This window comes from Grus americana, chromosome 21, assembly GCF_028858705.1.
Source record: "Grus americana isolate bGruAme1 chromosome 21, bGruAme1.mat, whole genome shotgun sequence".
Taxonomy (NCBI): domain Eukaryota; kingdom Metazoa; phylum Chordata; class Aves; order Gruiformes; family Gruidae; genus Grus; species Grus americana.
In genome coordinates this window covers 2,593,380-2,613,369 of record NC_072872.1, presented here as the reverse complement: position 1 = coordinate 2,613,369, position 19,990 = coordinate 2,593,380, and the positions used below count along the sequence as shown (strand labels likewise).

The 19,990-nt window shown below is 56.1% G+C and overlaps 1 protein-coding gene across 2 annotated transcripts in view; it reads right to left on the bottom strand.

The window, feature by feature from the left end:
* Positions 1–9,457: 9,457 nt before the first annotated feature.
* The window catches only part of VWA5B1 (von Willebrand factor A domain containing 5B1), a 28,084-nt gene continuing 17,551 nt past the window's right edge, over positions 9,458–19,990 (bottom strand). For both annotated transcript variants that reach the window (XM_054849748.1, XM_054849749.1), the window contains 11 exons: positions 18,932–19,117; positions 18,438–18,633; positions 17,230–17,417; positions 14,890–15,100; positions 14,397–14,714; positions 13,696–13,833; positions 13,357–13,482; positions 12,765–12,839; positions 12,304–12,373; positions 11,956–12,079; positions 9,458–11,729 (listed from right to left, as the gene is read on the bottom strand). In XM_054849748.1, the coding sequence (XP_054705723.1) occupies positions 10,965–11,729; positions 11,956–12,079; positions 12,304–12,373; positions 12,765–12,839; positions 13,357–13,482; positions 13,696–13,833; positions 14,397–14,714; positions 14,890–15,100; positions 17,230–17,417; positions 18,438–18,633; positions 18,932–19,117 (2,397 nt within the window). In that variant the 3' untranslated portion in view covers positions 9,458–10,964. The remainder of the gene's footprint in view (positions 11,730–11,955; positions 12,080–12,303; positions 12,374–12,764; positions 12,840–13,356; positions 13,483–13,695; positions 13,834–14,396; positions 14,715–14,889; positions 15,101–17,229; positions 17,418–18,437; positions 18,634–18,931; positions 19,118–19,990) is intronic.

The window sequence follows — 19,990 nt, the reverse complement described above, 5'->3', positions numbered from 1 at the left end:
GACACCGACATTGGCACCCAAAAGGATAAAATACGGGGGAAGACAAATAAAAAAAAATGCACAGAGGCAGCAAAATTAGGGGAAAATGAGCCAGATTAGGGCTCCGTCCCAAGCTCCATCGGTATTTTTGGGCACCCCCCCTAAGCTAAACCTCTCCGGAGGACGGGGAAACGCTCCCAGCTCCCACTGCCCCACGTCCAGTTTCTCTCCTGAGCTGGTGCTCGGAGGAGCCAGGCTCACCGGGAATTTTTTTTTTGAAGGGATCAAGCAGCCGTTCCCAGGATGTGGCGTTTCCCACCTTGGGAGCATCCTGGGGAAAAAAAAAACCCCAAACAAACCCCAAAACAACCCACCACCAAATCCCTCCTGCTGCCTGCCTCAGGGAGCCTGAAAGCGGAGCTACCTGCCTCCCCAGGCTCCTTATTTTCTTTTAGCCTGGAGTTAAAATTTCTAGGATATTATAAACAGCTGTTCCCGCTAATGAGGACTAAGCGAAACATCAGACATCTTAATTTATACGTTGCTCAAGGTGTCAAACTGTTGCACTACAATAACAAGTGGGAGACACCTCACCAAAAAATGAGGGGGGGAAAAAAAAGTTTCATTCGGAGCTAAATGCAGAAGCAGATGCTCAAATAAAAACCAAGCCTGAGCAAAGCACCAGGCTTTGCAACCCTGCCAATAGTTAAATATTCAAGGTTTGGGGAGGATTATTTCTTTTTTGGGGGTGGGGATGCCTGCACAACCTCACATTCGTGCAACCCAAGAATATTTTCACGCCCTCGGCGGGCAGGTGAGGATCGCCGCCGCTTTCTCGGGGCTGCCCCAGTTCCCAGCCTCATCGGCCTCGGCAAAAGATTTCCTGATGGAGATTTTCCGCGACGGTTTCTCCCCTGGGTTTCGGCGGGATGTGCCTGCAATAGCAATCGCCCGGCCTCCCACCAGCGATGAGGTGCAGGGGATCCGAAGGAAACTGGAGGAATTAGGGCTCCCCTCCGTGCTGTGGCATTGCAATTATTAATATATATTATTTTTGCAGAGGTAGATGTGTGACACCCATACGAGCCCTTTGCTTTGAAGGCCTTGGTCTTCCCGGTGGCTTTTAGGCATCTTCCCATCCCGCTCATCCTTTCCCATGGAGCCGCTGTTGGTGAGCGAGTATGGAAAAAGGGGGGGGGGGGGCGGGCAAAGCAGCTGCCGGGAGCATCTCCCGGGGTCCCCGGAGCTTCATGTGCACGGCTCGGAGCATCAGCCCCTTCCCAGGGTGGGGGACAAGAGAAAATAAAGCAAAAATAATAATAATAAAAAAAAAAAATCACCAAACCACAAAAATAACCCCCCCCCCAAGCAAGCCACGTGATTTAACACCCCAAAATACCCGGCGGTGAGTCACGGCGCTGGGTGCCGAGATGGGGCCGATCCAGCTCTGAGTCAGCCCGGCGGGCAGCTGGCGCAGGCTGTGTTTGCCCCCCCCCCCCCACCCCCCCGCAGCTCCCTGTTTCCCATTTTTGCTCCAAACCCGCACAAATACAAACAAATACACCGTGACTCAGAGGCACGCAGCGGGGCTCAGCCCACGGCACCCCCTCCTACGCCCCCCGGCATCCCCAAATCCCCAGCCGTGCCACAACGACGGGGCCGGACGCACCAGCGTCTTGCACAAGCCAGGCCCGGGGAGCATTAAAGGGGCTTTTAAAAATGTGTATTTTTGGAGGGGGACACATACACAGGAGGTTCTCAGTGATGCCAATGCAAGGAAGCACTTAGGATTTTCCAACTAGCTCTAATTAATTAGCATTTCCTCAGCTTAGCGTCGTTTTAAACCTGAAGCACCAACTAATTCCCCTCGGTCACGGCCAGAGGAAGCGGATACGGAGCAGAGACCCTGCCCGGGGCCGGCTGAGGTGATGGGGTGAAGCCCCATACTGGGGACACCCACATTGTGGGGGCTGGTGGGTGCTGGCAAAGCTGGGACGTGGCTCAGCTCCCGGCTGGGTGCAATCCGGTCCCAGCCCTTCCTATAACATTCCCAGCGGGATGGAAACCAGGAGACACAGGGCTTATTCTGGAGGAGGTGCCTTCGGAAAGCTGCCCTGGGGTTATTTTCACCTGATCTGGACAAATACATGGGGGGGGGGGGAAAACCCCTTACAGCAAACAAATGCTGCGTGCTAGGACGAGCAGCGTGCAAGATCTAGCGCGGTGCAAAGCCGAGCTGTGAGCTGGGTTTAACCACTCGCAGGGGTTTAACCTCCTGGGATTCTCCCGGTCGGGTTAATCCCCAGCCTCATCGCCCAGGTTAACGTGCCGTCCCCATGCCGTGGGTTAAGGAAAGGCAGAAGAATGGTCGCCCCGCGCTGCGAGCAGGATGAGACCCTGGCAGCATCCTCAACTGGTTTCCATGGCAACTGGTTTAGCCCCAAATTGGCCGCCGGTGTGGGGAAGCAGGGGCGAGGAGGGGGCTCAAAAGGACACCTAGCACAGCTAAATAACAGGGTTTAATTAAAAAACCACACCAAAAACTTTGCACCTCGGTGCACCGGGAGCGGGTGCAAGGGGAGGCTGAGGCTGCAGCCCAGTGACACCCCCCAGTCCAGCCCCATCAGGGGGTTTGGGGAGGTGCCCCCCCCCCCCCATCCCATCGCCCCTGCACGCGAGTGTCGCTCAGCACAGATCCTGATCAGCCCATTTCGGGTGTATCAGCCTTCCCGGCTTAATTCCCAGCCTGGCTATAGCCTTTCCTGGCTCCAGCCAGGAGCAGACACCCACAGGACCCCAAAGGAAGGTGCGGGCAGGAGGGAGAGCCCAGGTGGGCTCACGGATGCTCCCGGGTGTACGGATGCCTCCGGGCCCCCGCAGCCGCCCACCCCTGCCGCCGTGCCTGCCGGCTGCAGCACTGTTACACAAGGCTCCCGGCGCTTGCATAAGCCGCAGCGGCGTGCACGGCTCCAAGGAAAGAGGAAGAGCGAGGAGGGACCACGGCCCCGGAGCTGCGCTGCGGGATGGGTCCTGTGGCCCGAGTACATCTTCCGCAGGGGAGTCCCGTGGGTCCCGCAGCGGGGACATCACACAGGCGGAGCCGTCCCTAAACGCGGTGGCGTGACCCCCTGCAGCGTGACTGACCCCATCCCTTCACCATCCCTGCTGGGGAGACCCAAAATTGGAGGAATTCAACCCACCGCAGCTCGAGCCCAGGAGAAAGGCTGCCAAAAACCCCAGAGCCAGCGAGCAGCACGCGCACCCTCGCCCCATAGCACCCACCACTTGCTTGCCCTCGGGCTGGGGGTGTCCCCAGGGGAAGACCTTTTTTTAAAAGCTTTTTAACCAAGCAAGAAGGGGTGCAGGATGGGTCAGCACTTTGCATGGCTCGGGCAGGCGGGAGCAGCATCGCCCGCTGTCGGGGAGCCTCTGCGGAGCAGCACATGCGTGAGCGAGCATCAGCCTTCGGGTGCCAGCCCCCGCCCCGGGAGGAACAGGCATTGCCTTTAAACCAGGGTCACATCAGCAACCCAGGGATGCATTTGGCCAAAACCCCCAGTAATTTTGCAGGGAGAGGGTCACCCTCTTTATGTACCTAAATACGTTGCTTCTACCCACCGCGGTGCTTCGGCATCGGCTCATCTCTTCGGCGCGCACAAGCGCGTGGCAGGAGAGAGCTGCGAGGAGCTGCAGCCCCAACCAGACCACCTCTTCCAAGGGATTTACACCCTGCAGCCCGGGCGATCGCGCTTCCCAGGGGCTGCGTCCCACCGCGTTGGGACTGATGCACGGTCGTGCCCCGACGCCTTCCCCCCCACCCAGACTCCCATAACCTCACCGCGTTACCCGCAGCCCTTCCTTTCCCGCCTTGTGCACGGAAAGGGTTAATAACAACAACAAAAAAAGCCAAGAAAGCCCCAATTCAGTGAGCAGGGAGGGAGGGGAAGCTCACAGACCCTTAGCTTAGCTTTGTGATACGTCTGCCATATCATACTGTGTGTTCAGGAGCTGTAATGATCTTAACAATTAAAGGGACCTCCTGAGAGGCTGCGCACGGAGGGGACAAGCACTTGCAGGACTCACACGTGCATCCCAGCCCAGTGCACGCTTCCCCTGGCAAAGGCGACTTCACAGGCGGCACAAAAAAAAAGAGAAAACCAGAAAAGACCGCTGCCCAGGTGGACCAATTCTCCTGGTTTAAATGTGAGCCCCAAAATCAATGCTGCAAAGCCATGGGCATCCCCAGAGCCGAAAGAAACACTCACCAGCACCCCTCAGGCAGCGATGCCAGCTCTTTGCAGCACAAAGGAACAAATTTTCATTCTCCTGCCCCACGTGAGCTAGGGAACAGCACTATCGGGGCTACAGCCACCCCAAAACCAGCAACAACCATCACTCCCCAGCAGGACCAGGCTCCCCAGAGCCCTAGGCATACACCTACCCTCTCCCAAATACTCAGCCTCAGGCCTTATATTGCCTTCAGGGTAAATAAATTACAGAAAACTCAGTACAGCTGTCCTTGGTGTGAGCAGGGGGGGGAAAAACCACCCCAAAAGGCCCAAACCCCACATGCTAAAGAGCTCCCAGCCCCCAGACGGGTGTTGGACCGGCTGATGGCCGCTAATACACATTAGTAAGGTGATGCCCAGCAAAGCGTGTGTGTGTGTCCACCAAAACCTCACCGAACTCTGTTTTCCTGCAAAGAGGAGCAGGGCCAGGGCGAAGCGGAGCTGCGGGAGGCGGCGAAGGCGGCGTGCGAAAACGTGGGGCGACCGGCAGCTATTTCTGCGCCGTGTCAGCACCCACTGACAGCAGCCGCAGTTTGCTTCTGCAATGCATCGCCGTGAGCGCCCCTGAGAACACAGCAAAGCGACAGGCGTATTTTTATATATGAAATCCACATACGTATATACGTATTTCTACGTTATCCCTGCAGTACACGGGATTGCAAGGCACGGAGCTTGCTGATTTTGGGTGCAAAGCTTGGGAGTTTGGGGTCAAAGCGAGCTGCTGGCAGGCACTAGGCTCCAGCAGCAGCATCCACCCCATGAGGTCTGCATTTAGGGGCTCCTGGGGCTCCCCATTTCCCCCTTATCTGATGGGCAGAAGCCTCTGGAAATCCCTTCTCCTTCCTTGCGCTCAGGGTCACTCTTTTTTTCCCCCCAATTTCTGGGACTCAGAGGTAGGGCCAGGCGAATGCAACCGATTGTGTAACATTTTGCTCAAAAAGCTTCTTAAGCAGCCACATATTTCTATTGGATTTCCCTTGCCCTTCGCTGCTGATTACGGGAGTATTTATATATAAATAGAAGCTGTCTTCCCCTTAATCTGCTCGTTTCTCCTAATTAACTCGGGGCTGCTCTCGTCGGGCTGCTCGGCCCCTGGGTTTTGGGGGTGCCAGGATCCAGCGGCACTCAGTGAGCCCAAATCTGCCAAGTTTCCTTCAGTGGCTGGAATCACTTTTTAGCTGGTTTTGAGGGAGCAAAGCCCTCCTGGCACCCGGTGGCTTGGAAAAAACCCCATTTCCAAACTTTACGTGCTCAATATCAGCCCCAGCATCCTCCCCATCCACCCAGCCCCCTGCTCGGGGAAGCGCTCAAACACAATTTCTTCACCGCACCTTCCTCCCTCCTCACAGAGCTTTCCCTTAATTTATGGAACGTCTCAATTTGTTAATTATTTTAATCATTATTACTCATCTTTCCCCTTCTTCCCCCCAAAAAAAACTTCATCCTGAGCCTGTCAATCACTTTAATAGCTGTTTACAACCTATCATCAAGTCTTGCATAACATCCACATGACTTCGCTCAGATGCCTCCGACACCCAAAAGCTGCCCCTGAGCTCTATTTTGGGAGCGATGAAGCCCACGGCACCAACCGGCTGCATCCCCCGCCGACGTGCCTGAGCCCCGGGATGGGGAAAATCAAAGGAAAAACCATCCCCAAAGCAAAACAATTTTGTAGTTAATATAAGAGAACCCCAGACTTCTCCCTGGGCCAGGTTTTGGGGGTGAGGGCTTGTTTGGGTGGCTGCTGACCCCCTCCTCAGCATCTCAGGTAGATGTTGCTCTGCTGCGTCTATTTGGAGAGATTGGGAGCAAAAAACATCCGGAGCAGCCCTGGACCACTTTGCAGGTGCTCTGCGGGGGCTACAGCTGCAACGGGGCCTCTGCCCCCTGCTCTCCTGGGCAGCAATGGGGGTCGGGGGGGGGGCACACACAAAGCACAGCAAACGCTGTTAAAAAGCTCATTTTCCAGCAAAGTTTTCCGCCCCGTGGCATCTCGGCGGCGGGTTGGCGGGCGGACGGGGGCAGAGGCGCAATCTGTGCTTGTACGGCTGCCGGCACGTTGCCAGCCCTTTTCGGCAGGCGATGGCTGGGTGGCGGGGCGGGGGGAGACACGAGGGCTCCTTTTTTAATCTCTCCCGTCCTCCCCCTCTCCCGCAGGTTTCATAACCCTTCAAAGCAAGGAAAGGCTCCTTCGCTTGGCGGCTAACGAGCCCCCGCGGAGGAGGAGCCGCGGCCCTGGCAGGCAGCGAAGTTCGGCAGCAAAATCTCCCCGCTGCGGCACATGTCGGGGCAGGGGGGATGCGGAGGGGTCTCTGTGGGGTCCCACCACCCGCCGCAACCCCCCAGGACCCACACCGGCAGCCCCAGGGGTGCAGTTTTCCACCAGGGCTGCCCCAATTTGGCCGGTTCTCACCCCAAAACGCCCCTTGGCACCGACTGTGGCACGATGCCACCCGGGGCTGGGAAACCTCTCCCTCCCCGTGCAGACGCTGTGTGCAAATATTTATTTACATAGTGTAAAGGGGCTTATTTATTAAGCTACGGCTGACAACTGTATCCAAACTAATTTCTCTTAATAAGGCGCTTGCAGTCACCCTGGCAACAGCATCGGAGCACCCTGGCTGAAGACAACAGCTTAACTGGGTGAAAATTCCCTTGGATGCAAAGGGGGATGCTGAGAGGGACCCTCCGGAGATGCTGCGGCCGGAGAGACCCATTCCCGCTCCTGGGGAGACCCACTCCGTCCCCGGAGAAGATGGCAGCTCCCAGCCTCTCCTAGCAGCCAGCCCTGCTCTCATTAGCGGCCCAATTAGCCAACTGAAGGGCAGCTAATAAATCAAGAGTTGCTGCAGCACAGCGGGCAGGCATGGCCGGGCACTTTTTTAGCACACGGCAGGTCCCTCGGGGCGAGATGCTGGGGAAAAGCAGCGTTTTCCATCCAGGCGGCTTTGCCAAGGGCGCGGCTGGAGCAGGGCGGAGAATTTTGGGAAGAGAAAGAGGATGAGGAAGCGATCACCACCCCCTGCCCCAGTGCCTTTCCCCGGTGGGTGCAGGCTGGGGGCTGGCAGAGGTGGGGGGACGAGACAGAAACAGCCACCCCTCTGCTCTGGTCCAGAGGGGGCAAACGGGGCCGTAACTATCTATTTTTTTAAAATATCTGTATATATACGTAGGTCACCAAAGGCAGGAGGGCATAGGAGCAGGTCCTTGCTTGCCAAGAGGAAAATAAGGGACGACATAGCTCCTACCTGCTGCTTCGGGCTGGAAAATGTGATGGCTGCTTTATAAATGCCTGTAATAATAACAACACTAATTAAGGAAGGTGTAGGATGAAAGCAGAAGGACTTCGGCATCCTTCTGATGGCCCAGGTGACAGGGTAAATGCTGAAAGCCCTGATACTAGACAGGGAGATGGTAGCGGAATTTCTCTGCTCCTCTCCTCTGCCTTGTAGAGGAATTAAAACCAACTGCCCCTGATTTTTCAAACCCCGTATCTGTCGGCTTACAAAGCGCTATGCAATTCAGGGTTTGCGAAACACAGCTCTTCAGAACCTGATGGAAGCTCCTTCCCCTCTGAAATCCAGATCTTAACTCATGTGCAAAAGCAGGATGGGATTTTTTTGGACAGCCCACGCAATGCTCCAGCCACCTGGGATGCCCCGGCGGAAGAGGGCAGGCACAGCCCTGGGAAACCCACCCCAAAACAAAGGACTCGTGCCGGGCAGTCAAGCAGGTCATGATTTACTGCGACAACAACACTTCTGCAACAGAGAACATGACTGCACCAAGGCGCCCGGCCGGCAAACCCGCATCGCCGCCAATCATCGCCACGCTGGGGACCCCGGAGAGGTGACACCGAGAGCAGAGAGCGGAGGGATGCTTGTGGTCCCTGGCGCTGGTTTCCCTCCCGTCTCCCCTCTCAGACACACAGACACAAAACAGAAACCTGCTGAAACACAGCAAGGCTGCTACACGCCAAGGGAGGGAGCGAAAGGCAACAGGTTTTGGACGGGCTCCACGGGGCATTGCAGCCACGCCGGAGGCAATGGCGTGCGATTCCCTCCGTAGGCACTTGATCCACAGAGCTGCCGCTGCAGAAAAGCCCATCCCGGGGGCTGTCCGGCAGGGCCCGACGCTGCCAGGGCCAGGCAGCGAGCTCGATGCCTCGGCAGAGAGTGAAGCGGGAGGCCCGGGGGTGAGGGCACCCAGCTCTCTGTGCAGGGCGCGAGGTAGCGACGGCGAGCATCCCCACGCCTGCTGGGGTGCCAGGCAGCAGGTTTGAGGAGACTCACCCCCTTCGTGTTCCGGCATGGACCATCCTGGAGCATCCTCCGACGCCGAGCTGGCCGCGGCAGCTGGGCAGAGGTGGCGTGCACAGCGCAGGTCGGGGCTGAAGAAGCGAGAGCAGCAGAGAGCGCGGCGTCGGGCTCCGAAATGGGCTCACCTGTTTCATCCTCTCTTCCTTCCCTGAAAGCCAAGGGGATGTAGGAAGGGCTGTGCGTGCAGAACAAGGGACCCGTTGACTCCAGGAGCCCCCAAAGTGGGGTGGACGCTCATTTTTCTGATGGGTCCAGATTAATAGAGCACTGGGAAGCTCCTGGGAGTCAGCCTGGGTCTTTTGGGAGAACCAAGGGATCAGAAACCAGCTCAGCAGTAACCCCAGGAGGGCTGAGATACACGTGCCCTGGGAATAAACCCTGCTCTGGTAAAGTCAGGGGGACCAGAACGGGTCGTGGTGGGCAGGGAGCTGAAGAAAGGCAGGAAACACGAGGTAGGTTTTACTCGTGAGCTGAAATACTCCCAATTTCCACCAGCTCTGCTCAGAAAAAAACCCCAAAAGATTTCGTGCAAAGCAGATTCTTGCTCATGACGCTTTGCTAGGGAATGGAGGGGATGCTTTCTTCCATGGGAAGGGTTCAAAGAAAAGATGCTTTGTCTAAGGAGGAAACACCCTTTCCCATATTCCCACATTTTCCCAGTTTCCCAACTCTCTGCAGCTGGACGGTTTCCAGCTCTTACACTCACATTCCCCTTCTTACCCATCCCTCCTCGGCAGAAGCGCCAAACCCCCTCTGCCTGTGAATCAACTGCGTTTCCTTTTATTTTTCTAAGCCCCCAGACAAAACCAGTCTAAGGGCAACCAGAACTGGGACCTTTCTCCAGCAGAAAATTAAAGATAAAAAATTAATGGAAAAAAAAACCCCCAAACCTGGAACTTGTATTTCCCCCTGGGAACGCTACTGACTTCTAGTAACAAGTGAGCTTTTGGTTGAAAAATGTCCACTCCCAGCTTCTTCTCCCTGTCTCGTCCTGTTCTTCACATCAGCTTCTGGAAGCCACAGTCCTCACGGTGCCTCCGGTGCCCTCAGTCTGCTATGAATTACGGTGGGTAACGAAGCTCCCAGCAATCGCCTGGGTATCGCTGGGCTGTGCTGGAGCTGGCGAAGGAACGTTGCTGCACGGTGGTGAAAGCTGCCCGTCACGGAGAGCTGTGGTACCCATGACGGGTCTGGGGATGCAATTTGTGTCCGGCCACCTCTTGGCTTTAAGCAGCACGAATGCAAGAAGCGGAGATGGGGAGAGCAAGAGGCTCTGCATCACCCCGGGGTTTGGCAGTGCTCTTCCCCTCTCTTCCCTTCAAGGGGGTTGAGGCAAGGGCAGGGCTGGCCATGGCTCTCGGGATAGATGCCGCAGGGGCCCCGGTGCAAGCCCACCAGCTCGGGTGGGGCATTTAGAGGGTCAGGCATCCTTGAGAGAGCAAGCCTCCAAGCCGCTGGATTCAAAGGCAGGTCCCTGCGGTTCAGATCAGTGCATGGGAGGCTCGTGCGCAGAAGGAAGGATGCAGTGTTTTGGCAGGGAATAAAATTCCTCCATTATTTTAATGCAGGGGAGCTCTATTTGGTGTCATTTGCAAGGGGCTGGTTTCCTTAGCCCGTCCCTTCCTTCAGTCCCGGGCACCCTTGCTCTGCCTTGCGAAGCTCCAATGGCACGCCGTTGGCTGCGAGGGGTCTTGCAGACCCCCTCTGGGATTGCAGAGGGGCTGGCGGGGCCCAGCACTGCCTGGATGTGATGGGGTTTGGTCCCAGCCTCCGACTGGCCCGGCTTGCCGGTGCGTCGCTGGGCTCGAGGCAAGGCAGCATCCTCCTGGCCGCAACAGCAGGGTTGTTCTTCAGACGGTCAGTCCCAGCCCGGATTTCCTTTGGTCCATGAGATGAGCGCCTCGTTAGATGTCCACCTTTGCCAAAAGACATCTGAGATGGCAGCAGCCAGGCAGGAGCCTCAGGAGAGCAGCGACTCGGGGCTGGAGGACCGCAGCGGGGGCTTGGCAGCGATTTGGGGCTGGGAAAAGGCAGCCAAGTGAGGACGGGGCAAGCTGAGCAGGAGACCTGCTCTGGGAACAGGGCTGGGAACCAGGAGAAACCAGGATCAGAGGGAACTGCTGAGGCTGGAGGTGCTGCTCCAGTTAAAAATAAATAGCATCCTGCTGCGGGCAGGCGGTAGGTACCCTCCTGGGGCAAAATACCAACCGCTGAGCACAGGATTTTGCCCGGGCTGCTTCCATTTGCAGGGCTTGCTCTAATAAACACACACTGTCCCTGCAGCAGAGGAGTTGAGCTCCTTGGAGGCGTTTCCCTGAGGACGAGTCCCTGCTCCTGCGCCCTCGGTAAGCTGCCCAAGCCTCTCTCCTCATCCTCTTTACACGCTGCTTGGGTTGTAGCACAGCAGGTTGAACTCCAGGTTTTCATCCCAGTGCCGGAGCAGGACAAAGAGCTGCTGGGCAGCGGCTTTCACCGTGGCCAGGCTGTATCCCTCCGGGAAGTCCTGTTCGCTCAGCCACAAGCTGGCCTTGGCAGCCACCAGCTCCCACTCGATGAAGTAGGAAGCTGAGCTGTGCTCCAGCCAGGCCAGGGCCACCGCCGTGGCCCACAGCATCCCCTCCGGCTCCGTCTGCTGCTGCAACTCGATGTCAAAGAGCAACGCCTGAACCTCGGAGTCGTCCGTCTCCGATCCCCGGCCACTGTCGGCTTGCCACTCGGCCGAGGCTGGCGTGCTCTCTGGAGAGGAGAAGCGTCGAATGGTGATGGCCGGTGGGGAGAGTTCCTTCTCGGCTTTCAGGGCTTTGGAGATGCTTTCCACTGCGCTGCCCGAGAAGTGGCGAAGGCGGCCGGTGTCCTCCACGTGCCTGCCGGATCCCTCCGGCACCGCGCACAGAGCAACGTCTCTGTTGGTAGGACTCTTTCCGTGCGTGCCATCGGGAACCAGGAGCTGCTGGCCAGAGCTGAGGGTTTTGTGGTCCCCAGAGGGACTGGCCTTCTTGGTGCTGTAGGAGCTGGAGGGGCTGAGGGCCAGGCGGTGGCAGGCAAAGGGAGATGTCCACTTCAGCTTCTCCATGGGGATGTTGATGGCATCGCAGAAGGCTGAGTTCATGAGAAAGGCACCGCAGGCCAGCTGCAGAGATGCCTGCAAGGATTGGCAGGAACACAGAGAAGCTCTGAGATACCAACCACTTCTGGGAAGTTCAGGACAAAGGCATGCATAGATGGAGCAGCTCTCTGTCTCTGAGCAGACCATCAGATACGGCCACCAGAGACAGCAAGAGGCAGGATCTGGGGGGGGGATCCTCCTGCCCTCTGCCCCCCTGCAGTGACCATGCAACCCCAGCAAGACCCGGGAATGAGCTGCTCACCAGGGGAAGGTAGTCTATGTTCTCATTATCGCCCTCGGAGCTGGCTTCGCTCACTCTGCTTGGAGATTTACTCATGAACCCTTTGGCAGCTCGAGTCAGCAGCCTGGTTTTATTGAGGGTCAGCCTGCAGGAGGACAAAAAGGTGGCCACAACCTCCGTGCCCCTCCTGATGCCCACCCTCCCCTCCAAAAACCATCCCTGGTCCCCAGGCATTGCCATCACGCTCGGTCCCAGCTCCGGATGCTAACCCTGGGGTGTCCCTCCTCTCCCCCTCACTTGTGTTTGCGTCGGACCCACGGAGGTGCAAGACATCTGCTAAGGTCAGAGGAAGGTTGAGCTGGCCCATACCTGGCAGCAAAGAGGCTCTCAATGGATTTTTGGGCTTGTGCAGAGGAAGCAGACAGGCTCTGTAATGGCCCTGGGAAGAAACACAAAGCTGGGGGTAAAACAAGGTGCTAGAGGAGAGCGAAAGAGAGCAGAGTCCGCACGCTGGGAGGTGGGGGGGGTCTTGTTCCACTGCTGAGTCTTTGGCAAAATCTTCCCTCTCCCCTTGCCTCGGTTTTTCTACATGGATAATGAAATTCCTGCACCTCTCAAAAAGGAACCTGGGGGAAATCTATACCAAAGGCCCCATCAGGCTCTGTCCTTTGCACCCCAGAAGGATTCAGGTCTTGTGCTCACAGGCCTAATTTTAGGTCATAAAGTTTTATAAAAACCCCCAAAACTCAGCAGAAGTATTTGGTGAAGAGCCCAAATCACGGACTCGATGCACCCGCACCCTGGCAAGTACCATCAGCTCTTTCCCCTACCTTCGGGGAGCCCGCAGCGCTCCCAGCCAGAGGAGGAAGGGGTGCTGCAGGGCGACAGGCTGCTCTCCTCTGCATCTGCAATGGAGGAACCACATCAGCAATGCCACCCAGCCGAAATCGCGGTCACGTCACCGTGCCGGGCTGCGGCACGGCTGTTCTCCCTCTCCGCGGGATTATCAGGTTAATGAGCCTGATCAGGGGCGATTTTAATTCAACTGCAGATCTGACAATGCCAGACAAGGTCCAATCCAACTCATCTTCATTAGCGGAGGATTTGGTGACAAGCAAGTGTCTCACATCCCCTTGCCTCTAATTACACCCGGTTTCATCCCTCATGTTATCTGTGCTACGGCTGCCAATTAACTTCCAAGCATTGTCAGCGGCCACTGCCTGCGATTTGGGATTTTCAGGAGAAATTGCAGCTTCTTCCCTATTTAAGGAGATGGAGTCCAGCCAGACACATGTCTGGTGAGCACCATATTCAAAGAGGAAGGCAGAAGAAAAAGAAAGATCAGAGAAGATGTCCCCTTCATAGACTAAACCACTGACAGACATAACACCAGAAAGGAGACAAACTCCCAGGGAATCTTACTCATGCCGTAAAATCCATCGTCTCCATTCTGGCCGCAAGCTGATTGCGGACGTCCTGGGGAAAAGCCACGATGCCTTCTGTTTCCCGAGCTCAGGCTCCTCTGGCTGCCTTGCTTGGATGCTGCCCCTTGGCACAAGAGAAGGGAATTGCCAGCGTTAGAGAGGGACTGACACGCACACGATGGCAACAAAACCCACAGATTGATGAGCTTGGGCAGCTCTGGGCATCCAGATTAAGAGCAGACCTTTTGCTCATGGGGAAGAAACCTTGCGTGAGGTTTCTCAGGTGACACCCTCCCTCCAAGGACAACGTTTCGCCCCTCCACTGGCCCCACGTTACCTGTGAGGGTGTACTCGATGACAGTGGGCAGGTAGGCGTTGGTGCTCAGGTCCACCGGCATGAACGCCGTGTACTTGCTGATGACGTTGCAGGCCTTGCTGGTGTGGACAGCATTGACCTGGTACCGCCGTCCAGACCCTGCCATGTGAGAGACACCAGGGTTAGAGCCCTTGTGCCCCGTGGGCTCCATCCACCCCTTGGACCCAGCTCCCAGACCCACCTCCATGCTTGGGCTCCCTGCCCAGCAGGGACTGTATCCCTCTAGACTCTGCCTACTGCTTCTTCTGCTCTTATTTTATGCACAGATGCACATCGTGGAGGAGAAGTTTGACAAAACCCAGGGACATGCACAGCCCAGAGCAGTGATGTGTGGCTGCTGTTGGACCCTCTGAATTTGATACCACCTCCCAGCTCCAGGTGACTAAGTCCTTAAAAATAATCACTGTCACCCAATGCGTGAAGCAGAGGAGCACGAAGGAGCACGAGCTAGAGCATGTTAAAGTGCAGTGAGGCTGCAGAAGCAGGAGAAAAGTGCAAGGCAGCTGGAGCGGGCTGTCATTTGGGAACTATGTGAGACATTCCCTAATATTTCACCACTGCCTGCCCTTGTATTAACTCGAGAGCTGCTGAAGCTGCTGCAGAGCCCACCCCGAGGCAGGGCAGGGTCCCAGCTTGCAGGCTGGCTGGGACCCACGCATTACCGTGCTCGATTTCACACTCCTTCTCGGCAAGCTGCTCAAAGTCCCGGATGACCGACTTGGCTGCCAGGTGGTGGAAGGTCTCACTCCACAGGTCTGCGTCGCTGTCCGCCCGGCTTTCCCGCTCTCGGAAGAGAGGGCGGATATCAAAGGCAACTTCCCACTGCACAGGCTCGTTGCTTCTTAGCCCCTTCACCACCACCTTGCAGAGGGTCCTGGGGGAGTGCGGGGAGCTGTGAGCAGCGCTGAAGTCCAAGTCCTGGGGCTCCCAGTCGGAGGAGGTCTCCGTTTCAAATGTGAAGGAAGGATGCTGGGCAGACTCTGCAGAGAAGGGAGAGGCGGATAATTAATCACATCTGTGGGAGCTGAATTCCCCACTGCCACCAAGAAACCATAATTAATACTTCCTAATTTTCACACAGTGCCACAGAATGCGATGCAACACCACCGAAACCCCGGCACGGGCCGGCGAGGCTGGCCATGCCCCCTCAGTTACCCAGATCCCCGGGGCTCCGGCTGTCTGACGAAGACCGCAGGCTGGCGTTGGCATCGAGTGGTCCCAAGCCCCTTCCCGGAGCCCCGTCTGGCACCAGTGGGGGGTCAGCATCGTAGCAGAAGGACATGCAGCTCCGGTGGAGCAGGGACGGCCGCCGAGCGCCCGCGCCGCGGATCCTCGTGGCAGAGACAAGCGAGCTGGCTGTGAAGGGCTGAGAGCCGAGCAAACGTTAGGGCTGGAGCTGGCTGCAGGACAGCAGGGACCTGCTCTGTCCCTCTTGATCCCGTTTGCTCCCTGCCCGATCCCAGCGTGAGATGCAATCGTGCAAACATGTGGGTCCCTCTCTGCTCAGCCCCGGCTAGGATCCATGCCCAGACAAAGCCCTCCATCAGACCTGCAGGGTGTCCCCAAGGGACCCCGGCTCCAGGGGCTCCTTCTCCAGACAGGCAGAGGTAAAATATGAGTTTCATGCCTCCAGACATTTTAATGACTTCACTTGGGAACCAAAGGAAAGAAGAGAGACAGAAAGATCAAGGACCAGTTGCTTAGTAACGAAAGGAGTGAGGCGCAGGGGATGGGGAGAAGGGAATTTTTATCTTCTTTTTTTTTTTTTTTTTTTTTTTACAAGATTGTTTCTCCACTTTTAGGAGACATGAATCCCCCTTCAGCATCTCTGGTGCCACATCCCGCACAGATGTCCCCTTCTGTGGCTAGCACAGACACTGAGCTCTGGCTGTTTCTATCCCCGTCCCCAGGGCTGTGGGAAGGTCCCCCTAAAACCAACAGTCTCTCTATCTTCCTAGCACAACACCAGCAAGGGACAGAGGTGGTAAAAAGTGGTGGATCGCAGTGACGGATGGAAAGATGCTTTCTCTGGGTGGCAGGCAAGAACATGGCCTCCATCATCACTGAATTTTTGACGCTCTGAAACCACTAGCAAAAATGGGAGGCAGACAGCTCCAGGAGCTATTTACCAAGCTAGGACTGAGATATTTAAAAGCAAGCTGGTCACAGAAGCCAGACCCTCTGCATTCAAAACCTGCTCCTTCTCCTGCCTGTACTCTCCTCCCAGCCAGAGGAAGCTGGCTGGGAACGGAGCTGGGGGTTTGAGCTGCCTATCGCAAGCGCTGACCTTTCCTTCCCAGCACGGTGCGCGTAGAGATGTGCTGAGGGCTCACATTCACACTTCTGAAAATGTCAAGCCCTGGTAGCCAGACTGGGAGAGCCGCTGGGAGCCCTCGCAGAACGCAGCACGAGGGATAGCAAAACCAGGCTGCAATTAATTAAGACCAAGATGTATGCTGTTAACCGTTTAGTGCCCTCCAGAAGGGAGCTGTCTCCATCTCTGCCTTCACGCTGAGCATCCTGTGGGCAGGAGGATGCTCTGTGGACATTCGCAGTGCAGCCAAGGTCACATGTACCCCTAAAACCCACTGCCCTTCGTCAAGCGATGCCGTTCACCACCCTCACTGCTGCAGCCGGAGGGCAGAGGTCTCATTCCTCCCTGTGAAGCACTGGCCCTTCTTCCCCTTCGCCCCCCATCTCACCTCCAGCCCCCCCTTCACCCAGCTGATCCCTAACCCACAGCAGGAGAGAAACGAAAGCCCCAGACATCGCTCTCCGAGTTTCCATGGGAACAAAAGTGCTGCTGGTCCTCCCAGCCCTGCAGATGCTGATTTCAGAGCAGAGCATCCTGGTGATGCCAAGGATGGGAGAAAACCATCTCTACCCTTCCACAGATCAGTTGAAAAAAATCTTCCTGAATTTCACCTGCTCTTTGCTGCAGGCAGGGGACATAACACTGTTCAGCAGATGTATTGTCACACAGGTCCGTGTCTCAGCCCAACGCTGCATATGGGCCATGGTTCCAGCTAGAGCAGCGGGGGATCTGCTCCGGGACTGACTTCTTTTTCCCTGCAGGGCACAGATGTGCCACAGCCATGTAGAGAGTTTGCATCACAAGGCCAAACTCCAGGGAAATAAGGAGGAAGCAGCAGCCTGGGGATCAGATGAGCAGAAGAAGGGGAGAAGCATTTAGGAAAGAAAAGCTGGGCTCCCGTGGGGAGGCACTGCTATGGGATATCAGGACAGCACCCTGTTCCCTGCTTGGCTTGTTTCCTACGTGTTTGTGATGTGCTGCAGCACAGAGCACAGCCACATCTCTGTGTGTGTGTCTATATCTATATCTATATCTCTATATCTATATCTATATCTATATCTATATCTATATCTATCTCAGGACTAGTGTGAGCCAGGCTCCTTCCCTTATGCATCTGAAATTTTCCTGCTGCTGCATGCTGGCCTCTGCCTGCAGGCAAAGCCTCTCCAGGGATCACGTACCTGGAAATCCATCTGCCAGGGCTCCAGGCTGACCTGCTGCAGGTCTTGCAGGTGGGTTTTCCGAAGGGGGTTTTTCACCAGGGCGGTGCCAGGATCGCTGGCCGTGGGCACCTTCTTGTAAGGCTCGTGGTCAGAGATTTGGGTGGTGCTGTACGCCCGTCTCCTGGAGGAAGCCTTCACGTCTATTCCTGCACAGTGGGAGAGAGGATCAGCTCTGCTGCAGAGCGGGACCGGCTGGCACCTTCCACCCTTGGCTCATGGTGGGCAGCAGAGAGCCCACCCCTGTGGTCCTCCCGGGGCCGAGGGGGTCACGTTCAGCCCTGCACGGTTTTAAGTGAAGCAATGAAACAAGGGAAGGAAATAAGAGCCTACACTCAAAACTCCTGGGGAAGTCGGGAGAGCAGACTGGGGAGGTTTTGTCTGAGCAGTTTTCAGCCAGAAAAATCCTGACTGCATTTCCCCAAACCTCCCTGGAGAAGACAAAGGGTTTACTAATGAAATTTCATTAGCGCAGACATTCTCCTGTCAGAGCAAGAGAAAAATTTCATTTGGAAAGGCATGATTTCGCATTGCTTTTGACAAGGCTGAGGGGATGCACAGTTCCTCTCTGAATATAAGGAAAGAACATCCTGTGAGTAACAGATGTTTCCTTGCAGCATGGAAATGCGACCAGCTCTGGAGCGCAACCACCCGCTTTATGCTGCGTGTTGCTGACACAAACACCCAGCCAAGCTGTGATGGCGAGGAGTGTCACGCTAGGGACGGGGCTTCGGATCCATTTCCCCCCTCTCCTCATCTCAAACTGCAATGTCAGGGTTTGCAGGGAAGTGACAGCTTTGCAGGTGCAGGGACAGTCTAGCCGGGCTACCCATTTGCTCGCTCCTCTCCTTCTCTGCACACCGGAGGGCAGCTTGGGAAGCTTGTAAATAATTATGTGGCCAAAGCTTGAGCTGCTTTGAAAATCTCCAGGGAAGCAGGTTCTCCAGGGCTTCCCGTTGATTTCCTGACAGGTTTGGATAAAACACCCAAACCAGACTCGCTCAAGCCTCGGGAGATCTGTCATCCCTCCTGCAAACTCCTCCGGCTCTTTGCAGAGATACAGCCAAAGAGACTTTTTTCTCAGACAAGCAAACTGGCAGAGCAGTGACGGAAGCTTGATTAGAAAGACAGGGGCATCACACCCACACTTGTACAGAGGAAAATCTGACCGGTGTCTGTGTCCGATTCTCCCCCGGGGTCTCTGCCCACCATCAGGTGATCGGGGGCACGCTCGGCGGGGCAGCAGCCCTCCGAGTCTCTGGAGTGGTTCCAGCTCTCCATGCCTGCTCCTTCCTCCTGGGAGTGAAAGAAAACAGAGCTACCCGACTCCTGGGACCGCATCATGCTGTAACGTCGCCTCTTGTCCTGGGGAGAAGCAGAGAGAGGGGATAGGTCCTACCACCACATCCATCAGCCGGCTCCCAGCTGGGAGGAGCCACTGCTTGTGCACCAGCACCTTTATCCGCTGAGTTCCTATTTCTCCCTGATGTCTCACCCACCATCTCCCTTGAGGACAGAGCGAGAAAGCAGGAGACGCCTCCTGACCACGCACAAAGAGCCAAGATGCCCGCTTGTGCACGTGCACACCAACGCTTGTGCACGTGCACACCAACACCCCCTGCTCCCAGGACAGCCCCTCCAGCCAGCACAGTGTTGGACTCACAGATCTGGGGTTAGAGATGTACGGGGAGGTGTCACAGATGATGCTGTAGCCAACCAGGTGGTCACCAGGGAAGAGGCAACTGGTGCTGACGGGGGAAACCAAGACCTCAGTGCTCTCGGGAAAGACCCACTCCACAGACACGTCACTCAGGACCGGTGCCATCGCCTTCTTCAGCGACTTGATCATCTGCGGCAGAAAGCAAAGGGGAGCGGTTATGCAGCAAGCGGATGTTGTGTGTGCCACGGTGTCTGTGCTGTGTACTGCAGGGGAAGGGGAAAATTTCTCCAAACAAATCCACCAGCTGATTCCTACCCTCTCCTGACCTGAGATGGGAGCCTGGTCCCTCTTAGACTGCTCTAACACCCATCCCAGTGCCCCCAGCCCCTGGCACAGTTACACCAAGGGCAGCAGAGCATGTGTCACAGAATCATAGAATCGTTTAGGTTGGAAAGGATCTTTAAGATCACCGAGTCCACCTGTAAACCCAACAAAGCACAGGGCTGATCTCACACTGTGTATTACCAGCCTGGAGCAAGGTAGGGGCTTGTGGCCAGAGGTATCTTGCTCCGGTGCGAGGCAGCACCCCCTGCTTCCCCCCAGCACCCAGGAAAAGCTGTTGACCTTCACTTGTCCAAACCCCGGCCCTGCCTCAAGCCCCAACACTCACACACCGACTGACAGCACTGTGATTTTTTGGTACAGATCCTTGCTGGCACAAGCCACCGCCAAAGATCAGCAATGCTCTGCCAATTACACATGTGGAGAAGACCAATAACCGTGAATATCTCATGGACAAACCTACCAGGGAGCCATCTACAAGAGCTTCCCTGCACACCAGGGGAAGTGAACACCAGATTTAGAGGCAGAACAGCTCAAATGTTCTCTATCGTTCACTGCTTTTTCACAGGCTCAGGAAGACACACCAGGCTGTGTTTTATAAGGCCATTAATTGATGCCTCAGACTGCTGAAGGCACCAAGCTGCACAGCCCGCAAAGCTCTTTATTAATAGCTCTATAAAAAAATCTCCTCTCCCTTCACCGTCTTTGCTTTTAATTTAC